At 37.4% G+C, this 25,451-nt stretch overlaps 1 protein-coding gene across 3 annotated transcripts in view; it reads right to left on the minus strand.

The window, feature by feature from the left end:
• Window positions 1-1,617: 1,617 nt before the first annotated feature.
• The window catches only part of rubcn (rubicon autophagy regulator), a 58,793-nt gene continuing 34,959 nt past the window's right edge, over window positions 1,618-25,451 (minus strand). For 2 of the 3 annotated variants that reach the window (XM_043702393.2, XM_043702394.2), the window contains 11 exons: window positions 22,809-22,907; window positions 21,260-21,334; window positions 18,303-18,363; window positions 12,508-12,640; window positions 11,975-12,120; window positions 11,794-11,858; window positions 9,953-10,191; window positions 8,246-8,307; window positions 4,745-4,898; window positions 3,709-3,802; window positions 1,618-2,809 (listed from right to left, as the gene is read on the minus strand). In XM_043702393.2, coding sequence (XP_043558328.2) covers window positions 2,646-2,809; window positions 3,709-3,802; window positions 4,745-4,898; window positions 8,246-8,307; window positions 9,953-10,191; window positions 11,794-11,858; window positions 11,975-12,120; window positions 12,508-12,640; window positions 18,303-18,363; window positions 21,260-21,334; window positions 22,809-22,907 — 1,292 coding nt within the window. In that variant the 3' untranslated portion in view covers window positions 1,618-2,645. The remainder of the gene's footprint in view (window positions 2,810-3,708; window positions 3,803-4,744; window positions 4,899-8,245; window positions 8,308-9,952; window positions 10,192-11,793; window positions 11,859-11,974; window positions 12,121-12,507; window positions 12,641-18,302; window positions 18,364-21,259; window positions 21,335-22,808; window positions 22,908-25,451) is intronic. The other variant, XM_043702395.2, reaches the window with a different exon arrangement.

Raw genomic sequence — 25,451 nt, forward strand, 5'->3', positions numbered from 1 at the left:
TGACTCAACGTTGGGATACAGAGACCCTAATCCTAATGCATTGTCTGAGCTGAGACATCACGTTATTTTTTTATAAAACTTTGTTGTTATCTCAAGAATGTGACTTGATAATAGTTCTGGAATTTACATATTACATGAACCGAAGCTTCAACTCATTCTAAAAGATGAAAGACTTAACAGCTATCTAGGTATGTTCAATATATATCAGTTGCATGCATGACACTGATCTTTTGCTATAATGATCCTGCTCCACAGCTACCTGAAGGGGCAACGTTCTGAAAGCTAGTACTTCCAAATAAACCTGTTGAGCTATAACCTGGTGTTGTGAGAATTTTAACTTTAGACGTATGACATACCTGTTGGACAGGTAGGACTTGACTTGAGATCCTCTGGCTCAGAGGCATTACTATGCCACTAGATCCCAAATAGGGATCTTAGGTGGAGATTGCTCAGATCCAGGAGGTTCTGTTGTCAGATGTTAAATGCCTAGTAATTAAAAGATAAAAGGGAAAAGATGTTGGGTACTGATTAGAAAATATCTTAGATATGCTCCCAGACATGTCAATAACATGTCTGAACAGAAGGATTAAAAAATAAAATTTGATATTTTTGTAGATGCTTGTGGCAAAGTATACTATCCCTATCTTTAGGCTGGATGACCTGGGTTCAAATCCAACTTGAGCAAAGATGCATCATCTGAATAGGAGGATTTAAAAATATCTACATTGAGAAGATACCACTACAATTGACATGGTAATTTAAAATTTGATGCTAATCATATATCTGATGTGCCAACACCTACGCAAGGTTATGGGTAATTAAATGGCATATCCAAATTATGTTCCCAAACCTGCCCATCCAGAAATGTGCCAACCTGTCTGAATGGGTTGCTTAAAAATATCAAAAATCGCTAATATCTACTTAGATATGTTTGAGTGCGCAATGTTCCTACCCCTGGGCCAGAAGGTCAAGGTTCAAGTCACATAAACAAACAAACAAACAAGCATCCACATACTCTTCATTAGTAGGCTTGGAGGGCACCCAAAAGTGATATGTCTATTTCAAAACTTCGTAATTCTAATGCAGCTCATTTTACACAGGTCTCGAATACTTTTCTTCATGATAGTATTGCGATGTCATGGACAAAATCTGTTTTATTACTGGTTTGTACCAACTTCCACTCCACCCGAGTTAAGACATTGCATTGCAACTAAACATCAAAACTTGTGGCCCTGCATCGGTACACAGATTTTGTTGCATGAGTAATTGGGTTTAAATTAACATGATCTAGATCCAAAGCAGTTACAAGAACCTCAACATAACCAAGATTTAAATAGCTTCCTCTCTTGTCAAACCTCAAAAGTCTATTTCATTTCAAGTATCAAGCCAGCAAAATATTTATGGCACAGGATGTTGACATTGCAGAATAGCAAACAAAGCTGAACAGAGTGAATAACCTTGTAGCACCACAAAATATTGAACAGGAGAGAGAAATACAACAGGTAAAACATACATGACATTGCCAAATAACATCGGAAGTGTTTGAAGGTATTTGATATCATTTTTCGCGATCTGTTCATTCTCAGTATTGAAAATCTACAAAAATAGATGTATATATCTGGTTAGAAGTTATACTGTATTTTGAATGGGACTCATTTAATCCATCACAACTCAATATTCCTGTGACATTCCAATGAAACAGTCTGCTTGGAAAGAAAAACAAAATCGCCTCAATCATCCCACATCATGAACAACACAGCTATATAACACTCCAATAATTAGCTAGCAAAACAAAAAAAATTTACATTCAAGCCAAACACTTTATTCTTGAACATTCCTTTTGTCATTCTACAGAATATATGATTTTAAAATAAATTTATACATTCTTGGTTGATTAAACAAAAAAAAACTTTACAGCAGCTCAAATAAGGCAGCAAAACAAAATCAACAGTTGTATAGTTAAATTTTCAGTATCCAGAAACCTTATAGGTTATAAATTGACTTCTAAAAACTTCCTTTGGCATCATCCAACATTACAGTACCAATTTTTAAATTAAATACCAAAAAGAAATACTGCAGTACTAAATCAGGCATTAATGCCACAGGAAGTGATATTACAATACTAGGGATCAGAACTTCTATTTACAGACATTATCTTAAGTGCATCTTCAAGAATCTATGTACTTGCCTTCAGCCAGAAATGGGAAAAGTGGATGAAAACAGATTTTGTAAATAACATGTATACCCACTCAGCTGACTGAAAGCTCCCTCGTTCTGGCAAGAATATAGACCAATCCTGGAATGCATTTTGTAGTTTACAAAATAGTAAAACTGCTCTGGATTGACAGCCTCCTCCTTCCAAAACAGCCTTTAAGCATTCATGCAAAAACATTTAATATACTTAAAACATGTAAATAAACAAAAAATGGTCAGCATCAAGGACAAATGTACATTTGTTATCAGACAGATCAAAAGCACACCATTACTAAAGTTTACATTCTTGGAAGGCAATAAATAGCATTTTTATTACAGCTTTAGTATAGATGAAGCCCATAGTGCCAATTCTAATAAAAAAAGTGCATGAACTCAACACTGCTTCGATCCAAACTTTCAAGTAGTTTTGTCAACTACTGTTGTCTTCCTGCTCAGTCACAACTTGTACTCTGTGAACTCACTTCCTCTTCACCTTCTGACTCCAAGTACAATTCTATGGTATGTTTGGCAAGGAGTTCTTTACGTGCCTGCAACCGGTCACAGCGGGGACATTGTTCCGATTTAAAGCAGTACTTGTGATAACATGCTTTACATTCTGCAAAGAAAAAATAAATCTCTTAATACTTTATAATAGCAGTTCAACACACATTGTTAAAAGGGAGTTACTGTTTTAATACTTAACACAATTGAAAGTGATAAATGCTGCAAATGAGACAGAGTTCAACTACCAGAGTCTGAGAAAAACATTGGAATTGAAGATTGCTGCAGGACAAAATATCGCACCCTCCAAAATAGAATAGACCATTTATAAAGCTCCTTTAAGATGGTGCGCTTGTCAAGGAGTTACAATGAGACATTATCGTTTCAGCAGATGGATCGATGCAGGGATAAAGGGAGACAGCGCTCCTGGTCGAAAAATGCAGTAATTTAAGGCATGTGGATTTGAAAGCTCATTCAATCTCATCCTAAATGATTCAGACAAACATTTTGAAATAAGTAGAGGAAGTGGCCAGCTGCTTTATGACTGATCACTGAACCATAAAGTAGAAATTGGGAGGTTCACTGATGATTGCAGGGTGTTCAGTATCATTCCCAAATTCTCACGAATTAAAGCAATCTGTGTCCATTTCCATAAGACCTAGTTAACATTCAGGATTAGATTGATAAGTGGCAAGTAATATTCAAGCCACACAAGTACTGGTTAATGTCCATCCCCAACAGTAGCCTGTTTGCTGTTGCATGACCTTTAGCAAAACTGCAGTCACTGAATCCCCACCTGAAACATTCTGGGAATTACATTTGAAACTGAACTGGATCAGCCATATACATACTGTGACTGCAACAGCACCTTGGAGATGGGAATTCAGTAGCAAGTAACTTGTCTTCTGACTCCCCAGATTTTGTCCATCAAAAATGGCAGTGAGCAAGATGTGAAGACGCTTTAACAACAGATTGTTTTTAGCTCGACTTTTGATGTACCTTCAAAATACTCACCTTCACATCGTTTACATTTATGCAATTCAAAAGGAAAGATGATATCAGTGCCATCACCACAGAATTCACAGATGAAGCCTTTTGCTTGACAAAGCTGAGTAAAAACAAAGATGACTTTTGTTTTATAAAAATAACGCTTTAGGTACAATAAAAATTCACCCTAAAAAGCATCAGTTCGTAAGTCCGACTAGCTTTCTTTCAGAGGAACTTTAGCAGCATAATTAACAACTAAAGTGACACAAAAATGATAAACCCATGTATGAAACCTGGGTTACGTCAAAATAGGCTCCATATTTCAAAGTGAACACACAAGACTTCAAAGTCATGGGAGAAATGTACATTTTCTCCTTCCAGATTAGTGGTGCTGGAAGAGCACAGCAGTTCAGGCAGCATCCAAGGAGCTTCAAAATTGACATTTCGGGCAAAAGCCCTTATTCCTGAAGGGCTTTTGCCTGAAACGTCGATTTCGAAGCTCCTTGGATGCTGCCTGAACTGCTGTGCTCTTCCAGCACCACTAATCCAGAATCTGGTTTCCAGCATCTGCAGTCATTGTTTTGACCTCATTTTCTCCTTCCCCCTGCCATCACACACTGTCAAGGAATGAAATTATCTATCTTGCCAGCTTTGAACTGAATTACTGATAAAATGGGAAGAGTGTATATCATTAATGAAATCTTCTCGCTTGTATTGAGTCTGTTGAAAAGTCACAGTTCAACTTGTTCAGAACTTCAGTATAATGCAAAATGAAGAACAGAATGGGGAAAAAATTCAAACATGAAGAAAAGTGAAAATATAGAACAGAAATTAACTCAGTCAGAAAGTAGCCCACTCATGAGCAGTATAATCCCACCAAGAATCAATAAAATCAGAACTCTTTAGAATACAACTGTCATAGATGACCACATTGAATGTTTCCAAAAGCAATCACACCCTTATTTGCACTACAGTTGAATGGTTATGTTGCAGAAAATTACAATTTAACTGCAAATCCTTTCTTATCCATTTTGATCATAATGTAAACGACTTTTGTCCATACCATGCAGCTCTCCACGTGTGCTGCTCCTATCTTCACAAGTTCTTTCAACCTTCCTGCCAATTCCCCTTTCTTCACAGCAGTGAGATCATTTAGTGAATACAAGTGAAGATCCTCAGTCAGATGACCTGGTTTTGTGTCAAAGTTATCCAAGAGTCTACAAAAGCATGACAATATTCCACATCTGAGATTAAAAAAAACTTAACTGCACTCCCAAAAGTCTGACATTGTCATATGACCCAACAATAAGGAAAGGATATTTCAGGGGTTCAGTGAGTTATAATAAGGTTTACCTCCAATTTAGTAATCATAGTCAGCAGTTTTCTTTGTTGCTACAACAGCATTAAAAACAGATTTCAATTAAATAGCATCAATACAACTGATTACTATAATTTGAACAAACCTCAATAGGAAACCCTTCAAGAAGTGGTACAACTTCTAATACTTCATTCTAAGTGCAATCCTCAAATAAGTTCTTTAACAAGGAAGGTTAATGGAGAAACGAAGCCTGGAATAGTTTATTGGTGGAGGAGGAGATGGGGGCATTCTATTACAACTTAGAGTCCAAATGTTATAATTGCCCAGACCCACGCCCATCTATCATCGTGTCTGGTTTAAATCTTTTCTACAGTTTTCCATCTATTCCACATGACCGACTTGCTATATACACAGTGTGTTATTCCGACTCATTCGCTCTTTGCAGTTTGTGACAGTGGTCACCAACATTCTCTCCTACAATGTTGCATTTTCTGTTCTTGAAGATTGGCTCCCTAATTTACCTGCTAACTTACTTTATTAAAGCACTATACACAATTCATATACAAATTCAGTTGAACAATTTTGTTCTCCTGTCTTGGCTATTTGCACTGTCCTCGCTTATTCCAGACATCAGAAAAATTGAGCCAATCAATTGCCATTACCACTGGTACCATTAAATGGCATCACTCACGACTTGTGTAAAACAAAAACTATTTCAAGTTTTAAGCAACAGTTGCTTCTCATTAAAATCCAATTATATAGCATTATATCCTTTAAGGTAGCCCTGTCACCTTAAAAAAAAACACCCACAATTGCGACATTAAGACCAGAGATTAAACTAACCAGGTCCTGTAATTCCAATCACCAGATATTGGAGACGAAGAGGGTACTGGATAAAAAGCAAAAGGAGGCCACTCAGTAGCAAATTTTGAAAATAACCACAAAAAAGAACAAAGAATGGGTCTGACAAACCACTTGTTCAATTAACATAAAATTCACAACACTTACCAAATTCTAACATTTTGATAATCCATTACATGGGTATATGTTCCACTGTTTCATTTAAAGTAGAAACTCTTTCGGAATCTGGTCAATTGAAGCATGTGTCAATAGGTCAACTGTTTTTACTCAAACTAATGAGTTTCCACAAACGGAAGGCAGCTCACAGCTCTTGCGAACTTCTACCTTCTAATGATTTTTCTTCAACTCAGGGAACACTTACATTAGGGTAATTTCATAGTCTCTTTCTATGTAGTCGAGTGGCCATTTGGTCATTGTGCCCGTTCTGACTTTTAAAAATGAAACATTTTAATCAAAGTGCCCAGATGTGTTGAGAAAGATCTTCAGTGCAGTTGAGACTTCAACCTGGGTCTTCTGACCCAAGCATTAGGACACTACCACAACAATGCAAAAGCTCTGCCTTGTTGGCTTTCACATATTTTTCAACCAAACTGTTGGGATATTATTACACATCTCTGAACAGGTGGGACTGGAATGCAGACCTCCTGGTTCAGGAGTGAGGATGCTACCACTGATCCACAAACCCTCAAAGCTGGCTATTTTAAAAAAAAGAGAGTTGTTCAGTCAGTCCCATGCTCTTTAACTGATGATTACAATTCTTTTCCTCAAAAATGTATCCAATTTCCTTTTAAGTGTAACTTTGGACTGCTTCCACAACTCATTTAGCCAGAAACAGTTCAGCACATAAAACAAAATCTCATCTCTCATCTAGTTGTATCTACACTTATCTCTTTTCCCCTGGTTATCAGTCTCCTACAGAAATAGCTCCACTCCTTAGTTATTGTTAATCAACCTGTTTGAACAAGTTGTGATACTTTTGGTGTGGGTGGGACTAGAACCCAGATCTTCCAGGCCAGAAGTACAGGTAGGGGCACTATCACTTTGCGACATGATACTTAAGGTTTCTCCATAAGTATTCTATCAACAAGAATTTTGAGCATTTCAATTAATCTCCCATTAAAACTAACGGGAGAATCATCCCAGTTTTTCTAGTCTGTCCATACATCTTTAGTCTCTCATGTAGAATGAGATCAGTAAATTCTTTGCAACTTCTCCAAGGCTTGGAGATGCTTCCTAAACTCTGCTGTCTAGAACCAACACATTTTGGGTTTACAAACTACCAATTTCATACTAGTGGCTCTTCTTAAATGCATGGGTTCTCCAGCTCACTCTTATATACAGAAAACAATGGAAGAGAATGCCAATTCAGATTGTTAGGAAAGAAACAAAAGTCAGTGAAATTAGTCTGGGATTGTGGCAAAACAAAATGATCAACATTGGGGGGCGGGGGGGGGGGGGGGGGGGGTGAGAAAGGGCAGCTCAATAAAATGAACAAAAATCATGTAGAAAATTCAGATGAATTTGGAAAATCCAAGACTTCTGACTGATTTTTTTTCCCCTTTGGGATCAAAGTTCTGTCCAGAATTAGACTGCAGAGAATGATAGACTACATGGGTCATCATATTACAAGAACTATCCAGATGGGATTATAGAAAAGTAATGAGTGAAATGGACAAATATGACCACAAATACTTTTCAGTCAATTGAAATTAAGTGAATTTCCAGAAAATTATGGCAAATACACCTAGGATTTTCTACTACATGACGACAGCAAGCAAGGCCCTTATTCAAAAGAGAAGATTCATTCAATATTACAAGCTGGAATTCTCCACAACATGAAAGGGTGAAGATAATGTTCATATTAACTGCTGAAATCTTAAGTCTTCCTAGAAATGGTCTGTCATTGGCTTTGACAGTATCAGCCCAACTTAATAGGGTAGGTCTAGACAAGTAAGTTGCAAATGTTGCAAGTACTGTAATTACACTATTGAAGTTAGAGAATTTAAGAAAGTTATTCCAATTCTGAGGCATGGAAGCCTAACAAACAAATTTTACCTTGAAGAAACATTGAGTTGAAATTAAGGAAAAGCAATTAGAAGTTGACGGATTACTTAAAATTGCACAAAAATGGCTTTGTAGTTACGTATAACACCTACTCTAAGTTAATGGAATTTATATGTTACATATTCCATGGAGGTAATATTTTGATGGCAAGAACCACAAGTGAGAGAACTGGTGGTCTTGTTAACAACAGCAATAAATCACATTTAGTTAGGTTAGACTACCCAATTTGGGATATTTAAATGCAGTATTTATTCCTGTCAGCCAACAAACATCACAGTTGAATCTTCACTGTTTTGTGAAATAACAAAAAATCTAACTTACTCTTTTGCCAACCGGCACGTTTTGAATAAATTCTTCATGTGAACAAGCTGAATTCTCAGCATCTGAAAAAAGGTTTAAAAAAAAAATGATTGAATACACAATTACATTTTAGACTTAATTTTCAAAAACAAAAGTTTGGAAGGAAAAGCTTCATTTTTCTGCTCCATGTAGAAAGCTATATAGGATAGATTTCCTGCCAGCTGCACAAAATAATTCTCACACCTATGGATAATACTGAAATCAACTGAAAGATTACATAGGATTGATTCAGTTATAGATCAAGATTATTGCTAGATACTTTATGGAAAATGGTAAGTAAAAACACTGACACCCTATAAATAATACTTGGATTCAACAGATTTGAATTTTCTTTTGGAACTCATTCAAGTGAATTTGACCATCATGCTAGGTCAGTATTTATTGCCCATCTCTACTCGCCCTCAAGAAGGCAGTAGCAAACAGCCTTCTTTAACCACTTCAATACATTAGTCTGGAAATACCCACAGTGCTATTAGGAAGACCATCTCAAAGTTGATTGCAAAATTAATCAGCCAACATCCCCATTTCTAAACTTACAATGGAGGGAAGATCACTGAAAAAGCAGTTGACGAGAATTGGTCTTAGTACACTATCCTGATAACTTCAACAATGATGCTCTGGAACTGAGGTGATTGACCTCTAATTACCACAACCATCTTCCTTTGCGATGGGTATAACTGCAATCAATTCCTATCAACTTCAGTTTATTTAGGACTCCTGGATAGCAAATTAAAACAATGCCTTGAAGTCAAGGACAGTCAGCTTTGCCTCACTTTCAAGGCTGTAATAAGATCAGGTGTCAAGTGACACTTGCAGAAACCAAACTGTACACCACTGAGCAAGTCATCCCTTTGCAAATACCACTTGATAGCACTGCAAATGACTCTCTGCATCACTTTGATTATTATCAGAGAGGACACGAATTTGCTGGGAAGGGTTTGTCCTGCTTTTTGTGTACTGGATACACCCATGCCTTCTGCATGGTCAGGTAGATGCCAGCTTTATAAGTACACTTAGACTGGCTGGGGAGCAGATTATCCTGGAGCACAGGTCTTCAATGCTATTGTAGGAATGTTGTCAGAGCCTATAGCCTTTGCAGTACCCAGTATTTTCAACCATTTCGATATCATGTGTCATGTGGAGTGAATCAAATTCATTGAAGACTGGGGATTTCAGGAACATGTCAAGATGGATCATTACTTTTGGTGAATATGACTGTCAAATGAATTGATCAACAATCTGGGAAAATGGTATGAAGAATCATAGAGCCTTATCACACAACAAAGCCATTCAGCATATTGTGCATGCTCTCTGAAGAAGCAATACAAATCAGCCCCACTCCCAATGTATGTCGAATTCCCTTTTCAAAGTTACGACTGGGGCAGTTCATTCTAGATCACAAATCACTGCATGAAAACAAATTCTCAATCTTCTGATTCTTTTACCAACTGTGTTAAGTCTGCATCCAGGTTTACGTTACAGGCCGTTTGGACTTTTTTTTTAAAACCTAATTAGGATAATAACTACACTTGTGGCATTACAACGATAATGGCCCACTGAAGAAATGACAATTGTGCCAATTTATCATGCTTCAGGAAAGCCGTATATTCTAATGACTAAAATAATCAATTTTACAGACCTCATAAGAAAAGTTTTAGGATTGCTTACATAGATTTGATCCAGAGACTTCACTTTTCGATATAAAGCACTGTTAATGTCCTGAACATTGAAGAGTGGATCATTCCATATTTTATTCAGCAAATCCTTGGAAAAGTTACTGACATAGTACTTGCTGAAATCCCATTTCCGCAATATGCGGCTTGGAACCACCGACTGGACATTCTCATGACAGCACTGACAGAAATACTTTCCCAGATATTCACAATACCGTAGTCTCTTTATGTAGTCTGGAAAGAAAAAGGGAAGAGATCTGAAACTTCGAGGGCTACTGGAGGAACAATAAGTTAACAATAAAACATCAGAAATCCATGGTGCAAAAGACATTCCAAAGAAATGAGAATTTGTTTAAATCTAAATGATTTTGTTTTGAAAGATATGGCTCATTTTATCTCCTCTCAAACAATGAATACTTCATTGTCTATAATAATCAAACAATTTGCATTCAGCCTGCAGTAGTGCCATTTTTATAGTAAACCCACTGTTCATTCTTTGTACACACACGTATACACACACACACATTTTGCATGATTTTTATTTAATATTGCAACCATAATTTTCAGTGGAGGGATGGGGGAGAAGAAGAAAACACAAAGGGACGAACCTATATTACACATTATTTACATGAAGACTCATAACAGTTGGAAACTTAGATTCTAAGGTTGAAGAAAAGTGCATTTTAGTTTTCAATTTTGTGAACATCTGTGAAAGTTATTTTGAACAGTGAGCTAAAGATGAAATTTCTACAAAAGATTAGATTAGATTCCCTGCAGTGTGGAAACAGGCCCTTCGGCCCAACAAGTCCACACCGACCCTCTGAAGAGTAACCCACCCTGACCCATTTCTCTCTAATACCCCTAACACTATGGGCAACTTAGCATGGCCAATTCACCTGACCTGCACATTTTTGGACTGTGGGAAGAAACCCCTGCAGACATGGGGAGAACGTGCAAACTCCACATAGATAGTCACCCGAGGCTGGAATCGAACCTGGGACCCTGGTGCTGTGAGGCAGCAGTGCTAACCACTGAGCCACCGTCCCCCCGTAAATCAGATTATTTTAGCTAAACGACTAGCAAGCCCTTCAAGATAGAAGAGAATAGCAGAAGCAGAAGACTACAGACAAGTTGGAGAGGAAGACTCCAACTTGTCTGTACTCAAAATGTTAGCTTGCTCTCTCTCCACAGATGCTGCCTAATCTGCTGCGATTTCCTGCATTTTGTGTTTGCATGACATTTACAAAGCTACTGAAGACATGAGTTTAAGAAGCCCATGTCTCATAGTATCAGTGAATTTGCTTAGAGGTCTTAGGGAGACACATAAATTGAAGAGAATAACAGAGTGAAAGCATAGAACTTTGTCAAAAGGGAAACCGATTACAATGATGCCATTTGAATTAAGAACTTCAGCATGGAGAAAGGGTTGATCCTTCACTTAGGTTTGAGTGTTCATTAGGATACTGTTGAAGAGTTGAAATTTTCTTTCTGATATTTGTAAAGTGTGCATTCTATTAGTTATTAGACAGTATAATAGAGTTTTTGTTTCTTTCCCCTCACTTCGGCATAAGATGTTCTTTTATTAAAAAGTAATTGGCAGCCTTTTTTCTGTAACTGATCACCAGAGTTAAAAAGAAAAAGTAAAACTTATAGTCTATTAAGCTCAGTCTCACTTTAGGATCAGACTTGTGCAGTATTACCATCAGCTGGGATCATAACATTTAACAGAATTTCTAAATACAGCACAACTCCTATGAGACAGAAAAGAAATGATCAATTATGCAAATGTAAGCAGAACTTTACTATCACATTGACATTCAGGAATTTAGCATTTACCTGGCTCCACTCTGATACCACATCCTGCACAGCGGTAATTTTGTTTGACAACAACCACCTTTCTCCTTTAATGACAAAAGCATAATTTGATCATATGTAGTGAACTTATATCCATGTGAAAGATTGCATAAAACAGAAAAGAAAATCTTTAGCCAAGTAAAATAAGCATACAAAAGCTTACTTGGGCGATGGGTGAATGTTGAAGATGATTTGAGGCCGAGGTGGTGCCCATTCTAAATTTCCTCGCACTCTAATTCGTAGTTTGTAAATATCAGCGTGCTCACCATCATCAGGAGATACCGGAAAAGAGTCTGGAATTGGCAAAAGCTATAAAGAAGTTACTTTATGTGGAACTAGAGAAATTAGTCCATCACCACCTAAATTTGCCAGAAATAACAGAATGAACAAATGTTACTGTCAAAGACAAGTCAGGAAGGCAACATTATAAATTTTAAAATAACCAGCAATTCACTTGGATGACAAAGATCTACTAATTTCCATTAAGCACCAGGAACCACTGCCACAAAAAGTGAATAATCAAGCTGCCGTTGCTTTTAATATTAGTTTAATATAGAAATCCAGGCATATTTTATGACAAATATTTCAGGATCCTGTGTTCAAAAATGACTGACTTTACTTAGTGATTACCAAACTACTAGTCATCACATCAAGTTTCTTTATAGTTGAAAGGTGAAGAAACTAATTGTTTCCTACCTTCTGAGGAGCATCATGTTCTGGAACTAACCAGTCTAGCTCAGAGGCAGCAGGAAGCTGCATCCCCTCAAACTGTTTCAGCAGGCCCATGGCAACTGCCTCAGCTGAGTTGGAATGAAGGAATGAGAATGTACTGCAAGATAAATAAAAATACAAATTATCACATTATGGTTTTTTTAAAAACCTGATAAGTACAACATTTTACTTCCGAATGTCTTCCTTTTACTCAGTACTTAAATATAAACCATTCAACTTGGGATCAAATATCTTACTACACAGCCAGAATATAGGCAAAACCAAGGCAAGAAGCTTGAACAGATCATTCCATATACATGATTAAAACTGGAGATACATTATGTTCTCTTTTAGACTGTAATATCATGTAGTTGTAGTCATTTCAACATGAAAGAAACCATTTGGGCCTTAACAATATTCCAGCTCTCCATAGCACAAGCCAGCCAGTCCCATTTTCCCTGTTCTATTCCTAGATCCCTGTATATTTAATTCCATCTAAATTTCATTTTGAAATGATTTGTTGCTTCCACTATCCTCATGGGTATTATTTCTTTCAGCTTAACAACAGTTCTTCCGGACATCCCCTCCCTCCATCCTTGAAACATTAACTCATGAGAACAGCCTGCCCATCACCTACAAAGCCCAAATCAGGAGTGTGAAGGAATACTTTCCATTTGCTTGGATGACAAGTGCAGATCTCTCATTACTCAAGACACTTGACAACCATCCAGGGTAAAGCTGCCCACTTCGCTGACACCCCTTTCGCTATTCTTAAGTACTCATTCCCTCCAACACCAATGTAATGAGAGCACTGTTCTATACAACAGTTGCACTCCAGGAACTCGCCAAGTTTGTTTGACAGCGCCTACAAATCTGCAACCACTACAGCCTCGAAGAACAAGGTCAACATGGGGACACCACTACTTGCAAGGTCTCTTCCAATTCCATTCTGAATTAGAACTAAACAGTCTTTCCCCTTTGCAGTTGCTGGGTCAGAATCCTGGAACTTCCTTCCAAACCTATGAATACACCACCACCATTGTATGGACATTAATACATTGCCCTAACAGCATGGATTCTTGTCTTATCAAGCAACTTAACACGGTACTTTATGAAATGACTTCTGGAAATCCAAATGTATTAAATCCACTGCTTCCCCTTTATTTAACCTGCTTATTACTTCCTCAAAGAATTCAATAAATTAGCCATCATGATTTACCCTTGTGAAGTCATGACGGCTGTGCTTGATCATATTATGCATCTTAAATGCTCTGCTTTTATATCCTTTATTATAGTCTTTAACATTTTTCCTGATAATAGAGGTTAAGCTAATTGGCCTATAGTAGCTATTATTTGTCTCCTTTACATTTTAAATAGATATTTCACAGGCAGTTTTCCAATGCTCTAATTTCCAGCTTGGCTCATCTCATTAATCTTGATTAAATTATGACCATCTCAGTCATATTGTGAGACAAGAATGACTGTCCTTGACAGGCTGTATTTGACCAAGCATTGCATCAAGGTGCTTGAACAAAACTGGAGCCAACAGGAAAAAACCCTCTGCTGTTTGGAGTCATACTTAGCAGAAAGGTGGTCAGTCATTTCAGTTCATGGACAGCTCTGTCGGAGTTCAAGATAGTGCCCTAGCCCCAAACATCTTCAGCTGCTTTCTGAACAATTCTCTCTCCATCACAAGGTCAGAAGTGGGCAATTTCGCTAATGATTGCCCATCATTCAGTACCATTTGCAACTCCTCAGAGAAATAAGAAGTCTATCTCCAAATGGCTCGGGCAGATAAAGCAACTGAGGTGCCACAAAAATTGCAGACATCCTCTAAGAGGAGAAAAGTGTGGCGCTGGAAAAGCAGAAAAGGACAGGCAGCATCTGATGAAGGGTTTCTGCCTGAAACGTCAATCCTCCTGGCTCCTCAGATGCTGCCTGATCTACTGTACTTTGCCAGACTTTTCAACTCTGATCGCCAGCATCTGCAGTCCTCACTTCCTCCAAAAGAAAGCCTAACCATCATCCCTTGATTTTCAATGGTATTACCCTCATCAAATCCTCAATCATCAATACTCTGTGGGTTTCCAGAAATAGACCAGGACCAGCCATATAAATATTGTGGCAACAAGAGCAGCTCCGTCTACAAATCCTGAAGTAACTCACTTCCTGTCTCCCAAATCCTGTTCAGCATTGGCACAGCAAAATCAGTAATGTGATGGAATACTCCCCACTTTTCTTGATGACAGTACCTCCAGAAGCTCTGAAGAACTTTCTCACCATCAAAACAAAGCACACTACCTTATCGATTATGGATATGGTGACACACTCCCTCCACCAACACACAGTAGCAGCAGTGTGTACGATCTAGAAGATGCAACATAGAAACTTACAAGGGTCCTTCGATAGCATCTTGCAAACCCAAAACCACTAAAACTAATCTATCAACTGGAATGCACTTCTCCACCTTTCAGCCACATATTCATCGCCACTTTTATGCCAATTTGCACTTGGTGCAGTTAAGAATTCAGAGCTTACAACCTCTAAGCTTTTTCTAATTTATTATTTACCTAATTCCTCTCAAACTTTAATCAGGAAACTCTTTCCCAGTTCTACCTATGTCATCGGTATCTAAAGGGATCATGACCAATGGATCATTTTCCTTCCACTATAAAGGCACGGTGGCACTGTGGGTAGCACTGCTGCCTCACAGCACCAGAGACCTGGGTTCAATTCCTGCCTCAGACGACTGACTGTGTGGAATTTGCACATTCTTCCTGTGTCTGCGTGGGTTTCCTCCGGGTGCTCCGGTTTCCTCCCACAGTCCAAAAAATGTGGGGGTTAGGTGAATTGGCGTAGTGTTAGATGAAGGGGTAAATGTAGAGGAATTGGTCTGGGTGGGTTGCACTTCGCGAGTCGGTGTGGACTTGTTGGGTCGAAAGGCCTGTTTCCACACTAAGTAATCTAATTTAATAACTTCTTTCCAGTCATGAGCTGATACCCTGAACCCTGGCCTTGAACTGGCAGCACAGTCACCTGAACTCTCACCCATTGCTGCAAAGAAAAACATCAATTCCCCTCACTATATCACCTCCTGCTATTGGAGTGTATTGTTGTTTGCCCTAATTGAACAGTTTCCTGTACCATGATGCCATGGTCAGTTTCATCAACCAGACTGCAGATCATGTTCTCATCCAAACAAGAGGAGAGAACCACAAACCTACTGGATAATCACAGAGGCTGACAAACCTGAACATCTGCTCTCTGGATTCCCTTACCTGCCTCACTCAGTCACACTCACCAGTTTCTGACCACTTACCAAATCAAAAGACTCTATCCAACGTGGTGCAACTACCTCAAAGTATAAAGAATGCAGATAACCTCCCCTCTCTCTGAGATGTTACAGTTTCTATAGTTCAGCCTCCAGCTCAAACTGAACTAAAGCTGCTAACACTTACTGCAGACAAGTTTGTCCTAGATCACAATTGTATCCAGGAGCTCCTGCATGCTGCAGCCATTTAACATTTCGTATCCTAGAACACAGCATGCAGAAAACTTTTAACCTCCATGATGCTCCAGTTATTCAGTGTCAAACTTCTCTAAATGACATCACTTGTAACTACATGACCATTTTATTCAGTTTTTAAGGCTTTACCAGGAAGTCAAAGCCATAAATTATCCATTTGTTTTATTTCTCAGTCTAAAGTCAACTACTCTGCTATTCACAAGGTCACAAAAAGTTACAATTCATTGCATCGAACTTCAGTAACATTCCATTATGGGCTATTCCTTCAGTTTTAATTCATATATTGACTGTATTCCACAGTATCATCTCTTGTATATTTTCTATGATTTGGAGCTCATTACAGCCTTGCAGATTTGGCAAGCCAAACTAGAGAAACACTCAAATTTATACTGTTGCCCTCAATAGAAAACAATTTCTAAAATTATGAAAACCAGTGAACAAATTTATTTTCAACAATAGATCTGTTCTATTTCAAACATTAATTGAGCTGAATATGGAATTGTTTTGTAATGACAGATTCCTGAAATAAAGATCCAGATCTTCTGGTCCATGGATAATCAGAGACTGGTACATATTTAAGGGTGCGTCCAATGTTACCAAATTTACAGATATCCCAATTTTCAGTGCAATTCTTGATACTTTAAATATATAAAAAAGGAAGAGACAGGCCATAGTTAGACTGGGGCGATAAGAATGGGTAACCAGGAAAGGCAGAGCAGCTGAAGAAGTACACTGCATCAGTCTTTGTCGAGTAAGACGCTATTAGCATTTCAAAATTACTAATGAATCAAGGGTCAAAGGAAGATGAAGAAGCAAATACAATAACAATTCTGAGAGAAAAAAAAGTGTTAAAGAAGCTTATGGGGTTTAATAAAGGTACGTTCTGTGGATCCGATGGGATACATTCTAGGATATTAAAAGGAAACAGCTATAGGGAAAGAAGATGCACTGATAGAAATCTTCAAAAGGACTTTTAGATTCTGAGAAAGGTTCAGAGGATTAGAAAACTGACAAGGTAACACCTTCATTAAAATATGGGAGACAAAAAAAAAGGTAATTTTAGACCAATTAGCTTAATATCTATTATTGGGAAAGTGAGTGTCTATTATAAAGGATGCAATAGTATAGCATTTAAAAAAAAAAATAATATGGTCAAGCCAAATCAATATGGTACTATAAGGCAGAAATCAGGTTTGACTAACTTACGAGAATTCTTTGAGGGGTAACAAGCAGGATAGATAAAAGGGAAGCAGTGGATGTCAGGTTTCGATTTTCAGGTGTCATAAGATACTACATGTTAGGGAACTTAATAAGAGAAGCATCAAGACATTGTAGGCTTGTTTAGTAGCAGGGATAGAGGATTGACTAACGAGAGAGTTGGGATAAGGGGGACATTTTCAGATCTGCAGGTATTGAAGTGCCACAGAGATTAGTGCTGGGACCACAATTCTAAAGTGGACAGTATCCTGGGCTTATTATTAGCGACAACATACAAGAGCAAGGGAACATTTGTTGAACTTATACAGGACACTTGCTGAAGCTCAGTTGGAGGGCTGTGCACATTTCTGGTCGCCACATTTTAGGAAACGTTTGAGCACATTGGAGAGATAACATAAGACACAAGAGGTATACAAGAATGGATTTATGGTTCGTAAACTACAACTCATGGGATAATTGGGGAAGTCAGGACTAACAAATGCAATGTGCAGAAAATAGTGTCAGAGATTGGGTGGCTTTGAGGGAGTATGTTGCCTGGAATTGTGCTGGAAGCAGGTTCATTCAAAACATTCATGCAGGCATTAGATAATTAATACAAATAGTGTGCAGGCCTATAGGAAAAGGCACAAAGTCAGACCACTCATTTGAAGAGTTGATGCAGGTATGATGGGCCAAATGATCTGCTCCTCCACCATAACAACTCTCTGATACATTATTTTGGTTGTGCACAACCTCAGACAAACTAAGTCAGGAAGGTTGCATCAACTCATGTCATAATGGACACCTTTGAGATTAGCAAGTCCAAATTTGACTTACAATATACTCTAATGTTGGTAGGAACGGGGTCAGCAAGTTTGATTATAAGCAATGGAACAAAAGAAAATTTAAGTTTGACCAACAGTGAAGGCGACATTTGTTACCAAGAAATGCATTCTGTCCATGCTTTGGCATTTCACATCAACTATAAAAGGAGAGTCTAACACTCCATATCCTAATCTAAGTGTAAACTTTGACACAGATTTTAGTCAAGTCTTACATGGACTCTGAGCTTATTGCTGGTTTGCTCCGTGAAGCCAAACTCTTTCTAATGTCTGCATCTGTAAAATAAAACAACATACAGCGTTCATGACATGTTTTTAAACAACCAAAGCGTGAGTTCAAGGGACCTATTCCAAAGTTTGAAGAATGGCTGCAACACTAATGCACCATATTTAATGGATTAAAATAAAGCTTCTATACACACAGATACTTATTTTCAGAACAATAATGGGTGAAACAAAAATTTATTTCACTGCATGCAACCCCAACAATCAAAGTTACAACTGCATCTCAATTCTAATAAAACCAAATGATTAATGGCACAGAAATGTGAACTGCAGAATGAATTTGAAGATTTAAAATATTCAAAAGAACAATTAGACACATGTTTATGCCCGTTACTTTCCACATCACCAGTTTCCTTAAGGATAAGAAGTGGGAGGAAGAAACAAATCGTTGTAAAATTTCCCGCAGCCAGTGATAGGATGGGACTTGCCAGATTTGATTCAATGTGAAATTTGTTACAACAAATTTTGAACAAAGCAGTTGTACTCCACGACAGAGACAACATATCTTGAAAACAGATTTTAAAACTTAACTGTACCTATGATAATATCTATAAATGTCCATGGTAACAATTAACAATAACTCAATGCTGCTCAATTTTTTTCCCCTCTGTTAAGAAATTGGGACAACTTGTTTGTTACATTTTGTTGACCTTCATCTCTATAAACATTGGCACACATTTGAAAAGGCAGTGTTAAATAATTTTTGTGAATAGCAAAATCAAATCGGTGTGCTAAGGCATTCATCACACATGAATCAATGCCACAATCATACACCTTTATGCATGATTTATTCAAAGTCAGACCCAGGGAGCAGTACAATGTATGAAACATTGAGCTAATTCCTTGAACAACGATCAAAAAGCAATTTAATAGTGGCAACCAAACTTACCAAGTTTAACAGTGGGAAAATTCAAATTAAAGCTATTTAAAAAGGGAAAACACGAACACAACACAATACTTGCAAAAGGACCATTCCTCAGAACACAATTAACAGTGTAAATTACAACAGAAAGTGGAATCAAACTTTAAAATTTCTCTCAAAAAATACAAAATCTATCACAATTTAGATAATACCATACAGGGAAAGCTACACAGAACAAAATTTAAATGTTAAAATCAGTATGCCAAATATGAACAGGTGTTTTCGCTGCAATTAAACATGGCAAATTCCACCACTTTCATAAATCTTTGGCTTTGACAAAAAGGATAAGAAGATTACAGAATTAGCAGAAGCCAGAATCCGTGTGCTAAATGACAGATTTCACAAGTATTCAAGTCTAGATCCAAGTCTCAGGAAATTTTTTTTAAAATCCTGAAAAGTGATCTTAACTGTTTTAAGGCATGCTTTGAATGTACCAAACACTGGAATGCTTTCCCAAACTATCTGGCCAAACAAACTGAAAGTGACAGTGGTCTACCATATTGGTGATTTTATTAATCTTGATCAAGTAGATCAATTAAATTTGAGTGCTAGTACACAAGAATACCAGTTATTTCTAGAGACACCTTTCCTAATTGTGCCACTTAGCTTATTTTGTCGACGTCCCCTTGTCAGGGAAGGTAATTAAATGAAAAATGGAAGGGAACATTAAGCGCCCAGCTACATAACAGTGTACAGATTTCATTTACCAAAGTAATCAGACCATTTGCATTTCCCAAGGAAAGGTCCTTTTTGGAGCCTAACTACAGTTAAAAGACAACATATAACAAAAAAGAGCCAGAGAACTCTAGGGAGAGCTGCAGACTTACAAGTTTATCAATAAATATCAATAACAGAAACAAGTTCAATGATTTTTGCTTGGATGGAATTGAAGACACAACTAGTCTCAACTTCTCCAGATCAGAAAAAGGAAAAATCAACCATCCGGAGGCTCATCACTGAAATGCAATGAAACACCATTTTCAGAAATTCAATGGTTATGAAAATGTGATCACCCAATTGTTAATTTTACAATACTTGATATGCTGGAAACACTTGAGAAATGGCCAATTGGACAATGTCTACTGATACCTGCAGAACTTTATCCAATGAAAGCTGTTGCAAGAAGAATGAGGGGCAAATTATTAAGTCAAAAGAAAATCATTGGATCGATAAAAAAAACACACAAACCAAGTGGTGTGTTGGACCTTCAATATTTGTTTTAAAGAATTGCAGCTTTGATGAGTTTATACTGAAGTACACAAAACAATGTTTTAATAACATGATCCTTCTTTTTGCTGTAATGGTACATATTCATTTTTTTCCTGGTGTCAGATTTGTATCTTCCATGGCGTCAGCCTGCATAAGGGATCCTTCCAATGCTGCTTTAGCTACCAACATACAACAATTGGCCATGGACAATATTCAACTATTCCTCCAACTTGAAAACCTTCAGCACTTATGGGGGATGCACTTGGTTTCTGTGTGGAACCAACAGCAGAAATCCCAGAAACTACGCAAAAACTAGTATACAATCATCTAGTAAACAGAAATCTTTTGAAAAGAAAATTTTCCATCAAATTTAGAAAGCAGACTACTCTGGATTCTTTTGTCAGAGTCCTAAAATAATACTTTCATCTTTGATAATGTTGTGGCTCACTTGTCTAATGGCCCAGACAGATTCAATACTTCTTAGCTCAAAATTGGTATAGTAAGTCACGTTTTTTTCTGATAAATTGCAGTTTTGTGAAATCAGAAATGACAAAGCTTGCAAGACATACAATAGTCTTATACCCACCTCTGTTAGACACCTGTTAAAATTGATCTGAAATACCCAAAAGTAAATTTAGTATCTTGCAATGAGTAAAATTATAAGAAGCCTCTGCAGACTGAGCTCTCCCTTAAGTGCTGTGGAAGTCAAGCATTGGAAATATAAATCAAATGACATCTAAATCACTAATGAAATACCTGAAAACAATGATGCCATTGATGCTGAGAGCCCATTCGCTGACATGTGAATGAGGTTTGACTCATCAATACAATCTGTATGACACAGTGACAATAAGATTTACATCATTCCAACAGTTTGGCAGTAAAGCCCTGCCTGATAAAGCGAAAAATAAACTCAAGTACCACTCTGTAATAATTATTGACTTAATGGTTGCAATTTGGCATAGTAAGGGATATAACAGCTTTAATAGAAATATAAAACTTGCATCTTACAGGAATATTCATTAGCAGCATTTTTGAAATAAAAACACACCTTAATTCAGAGTCCTCTTTTGTTTTTAAAACTTCAAATGTTGTAACTCATGATTGCTATTCAGATCACTAAAAAAGGAGAGATCTTGATAGACTGGGAAGGTGAGAAGGGAAAATATAAACAGACAACCTTCAGTTGCATCACCTTTCGTGAGAATGCCAAGCTCAAATCATTCTTTGGAATACAATAATTATACAAGTAGATATTTAATATTTTAAGCTAGATTTTCTTTAATAGCATTCAATTAAAGTCATTTACATTAATTCTATGTTTATGAACCCTCAAGCCATTTAAGATTCAGGTACAATTCTGGAGGGGTTAATTCTGATACACAACACATGATACAAATCGTATTTTAAAAAATTATGAACCACAAAAATCTTTAGCGTATACTTTTCTTACTAAAATGAGTATAATATAGAGGGAAAAATGTGACCAATACCAATGTCAGTTGCACATCTAATCAAACACAAGCAAGTCAACTGGGGAGAGGGGGGAAAAACAAAAGGACATTAAACTAACACTTCGCAGTACATTACAAAATTAGATCTGCTTCAGGTCTTGCGGATACTTTGCAGATTGACTAAAAAATGTTATTGACAGTTCTTCCCTTGGTCAGTTTGCAACTGAATTATCTGTAGACCACCTCAGTTAAGTGATGATGACATCCTTTATCAGTGTTTGTCCTAAACACGGATGACTCTTCCAAAAATGATGCAACCACACCAAAATATAGCAGAGAACAGAAAGCTACTTTTCTTATTCAGATGTACCAAAAATGCTCTTATTCCCATTGGAGAAAATGCAGATATATGTGATCCAAGTTCTGAAACATGGTTAGTCAACTTCAAAGATGGAGCATGATATTAGAAAGACTTTCACAAGAAAGTCATTTTCTCTCCATTTGCAAAGTGCTGCATGGTAAATTTAAATGTCAAATAATTTGTTTTTTGCAAATCAATAATAATTGCAGATACATATAGGAAGGCTAGCAGAGCTTATGAAACACTCCTCGTACTTTGATCTCATCAGTCATGAAAATATTTTAGTGATACCTTGGCATTTTACTTATTAACTATAGTTATGATACAGTGTAGTTATGGTATTTTGAGGATTTTCACCTTTCTCAAAAAAACAAAAAAAAATTATGGAAAGTCCAAAGTATTGTAATTGTTACAGTCTGCTGAAAAGCAGCCGCAGCAGCGGAATGGACTTTGCCTGTTCCACAATTTTCCCTTTTATCTTTGACAATACCTTTTAATTCGAATTCATCCACTCCATCCGTGGATCCAGAATCTGATAGAGGCGCAGAATCACGGGAACTGATAGGGGACCCACTTTCTGTGGTGCAGGCTGTAAAAGTGAAAGTGTCTGTGAAAACTACACATTTTAGAGGCTCAGTTAACAACAGAACGAAATAGAAAGTTAAATCAACTCATGCCGAATTAATAGAACTGTGCAGATGGCTGCTTGGTTGGCATAAAACATAGGAATTAGGAGAAGATATATTAGGCCTTTTAAGCCTGGTCTGCCATTCAATAAAAATAGAGTTGATTGATTTGTGTTTCAAATTTCATACTCTCACCTACCCCAATGGGAGAGAAATCTACCTCCACCTTAAAAATATTCAATGACAATGCCTTCTGAGGCAATGCATTCAAAAATCACAAGATATTTCTCCTCACCTCTGTTTAAAAGGGAATCGCTCATTTTTAAACAGTGACCCCATTTCTGGAATCACCCACAAACAGAGATCCCTTTCATGTCCATCTTGTCAAGGCCATTTAGAATGCTATGTACTATAATTAAATCACAACACTTCTTCTAAACGCCAATGGAAAGGTTAGTATGTCCAACCTTTCCTCATAAGGCAACAGAATAAGACAACAGCTAACAATCTAGTAAGCCTCCTCTGAACTGCCTTCAAAGCATTTCCATCTTTCTTTAAATAAGGAGACCAAAACTCCAAGTAGTATTCAAGATGTGGTCTCACCAATGCCCTGTATAACTGAAGCATTATATCCTTATTACATGTTCAATTACTCTCATACTAAAAGTAGCATCACATCAGCCTTCTTAATTATTTGTTGTATCTGCATTTTAATTTTGTAACTTATGCACTACAGCAACATGATACCTTAGAAATTTGGAAATCTGCACTCATTCTCCATTTACGTAAAACACTTCTTTTAAAATTCCTGCCAAAGCAAACAACTTCACATTATTCCACATCATACTCCATCTGTCAGATTTCTGCTCATTCACCCGATATACACCCATATTCATCTGCATTCACAGTAGGTCTGTTCCACAACCTACTTTTCGATATATGTAACAAACATATGTACATACAAACAAACATGTAAATTAGGAACTGGATCAGGCTATGCAGTCCCTCGAGTCTGCTCTGCCATTCAATAAGTTCATAGGCAATCAGATAGTAACCTCAAATCTGCCTGCCCACCTACTCCCACTAATCTTTGAACTTTTTACTTAACATTGTCAGTCACCTACAAACTCAAAACATGAAGTCATTGCACCTCCCTGCATCCCCTGCCCCACAATACAAATCATTGATACAAAATGCCAAAAAGCCAAGTCCTCAGCACAGATCTCTGCAGAATTGCACTTGGTATATTCCACCAACCAGATGACCCATTTATACAGAGACATACAGCATAAAAACAAACCTTTCGGTCCAACCAGTCCAAGCCAACTATAATCCTAAACTAAAACTAGTCCCTTTGGCCTATGCTTGGTCCATATCCCTCAAAACATTTCTTATTCATGTACTTATCTAGATGTCTTTTAAATGTTGTAACTGTACTGGTATCCACCACTTCTTCTGGAAGTTCAGACCACATACAAATTTCTATGTAAAAGATTGTCCCCATGACTTTTCAAAATCTTTATTTTTGTCCATAACTCTGGCTAAATGGCAGAAAATAATCTTCTATCCATGCTATCATGCTATTCCCGACACAAGCTTCTATTTTGCACAACTTGTGGGATCTTGTCAAATGCCTTCAAGAAATCCAAGTGCAGTACACCTACAGGTTCCCTTTTATCCACAGTAAATTTCTCCTTCAAGCAACTCCAATAAATTGGTTAAACAGTACCTTTTTGCATAAAATCATGCTATTTCCAATTACATTTTTTTAAAAACTGCCCAGTATGAGTTATCTAATAATCAATTCCACTTCTTCACCACAATATATGCCAACCAACTGGCCTACAGTTTCTGGTTTTCTGCCTCCCTCAATCTTGGGTAGAGGAGGTATATTTACCCTTTCCACTTCAGATTCTGGAAAGATTTCCTCGAGTTTTAGAAAATTGACACCAAGTGTAACTACAACCTCATTAGCCATCATCTTTAAGGCCTTAAGATAAATTGGGCCAGTGCTCTGTAAACCAAAATCCAGTTCTCACTCGTCAGTCTTTTAGCCATATATTCCATGCCTGAGTAAAATATCATTGGCTCAAAGTCAGCTCTGGGCAAACAAAATAGGCTGAGACTTCAGTGAAATATTAAGGAAATGCTCTCTTTTGGATGAGAGGTTAAGCTTAAAGATTGCAAAATAAGACAACAGACCATGGTGTGAGGGGCAAGGTATCAGTATGGATTGAGGATTGGCTGACTGGCAGAAAGATTGTGAAGATAAAAGGGATCTTTTTCAGGATGGTAGCCAGTGAATAGTGGAAGTCCACAGGAGTCTGTGTGGACCACAGCTGTTGAGGCTATATATTAATGATCTGGATGAAGGAACTGAGGACACTGTTGCTAAGTTTGCAGATGACACAGATAGGTGGAAGGACAGATGATGTTGAGGAAGCAGAAGGCTGTTGAAGGACTTGGACAGGTTAGGAGAGTGGGCAATGAAGTGGCAAATGGAAGAC

This window comes from Chiloscyllium plagiosum, unplaced genomic scaffold, assembly GCF_037043375.1.
Source record: "Chiloscyllium plagiosum isolate Xiang-an unplaced genomic scaffold, Cpla_swu_hap1 HiC_scaffold_13, whole genome shotgun sequence".
Taxonomy (NCBI): Eukaryota; Metazoa; Chordata; class Chondrichthyes; order Orectolobiformes; family Hemiscylliidae; genus Chiloscyllium; species Chiloscyllium plagiosum.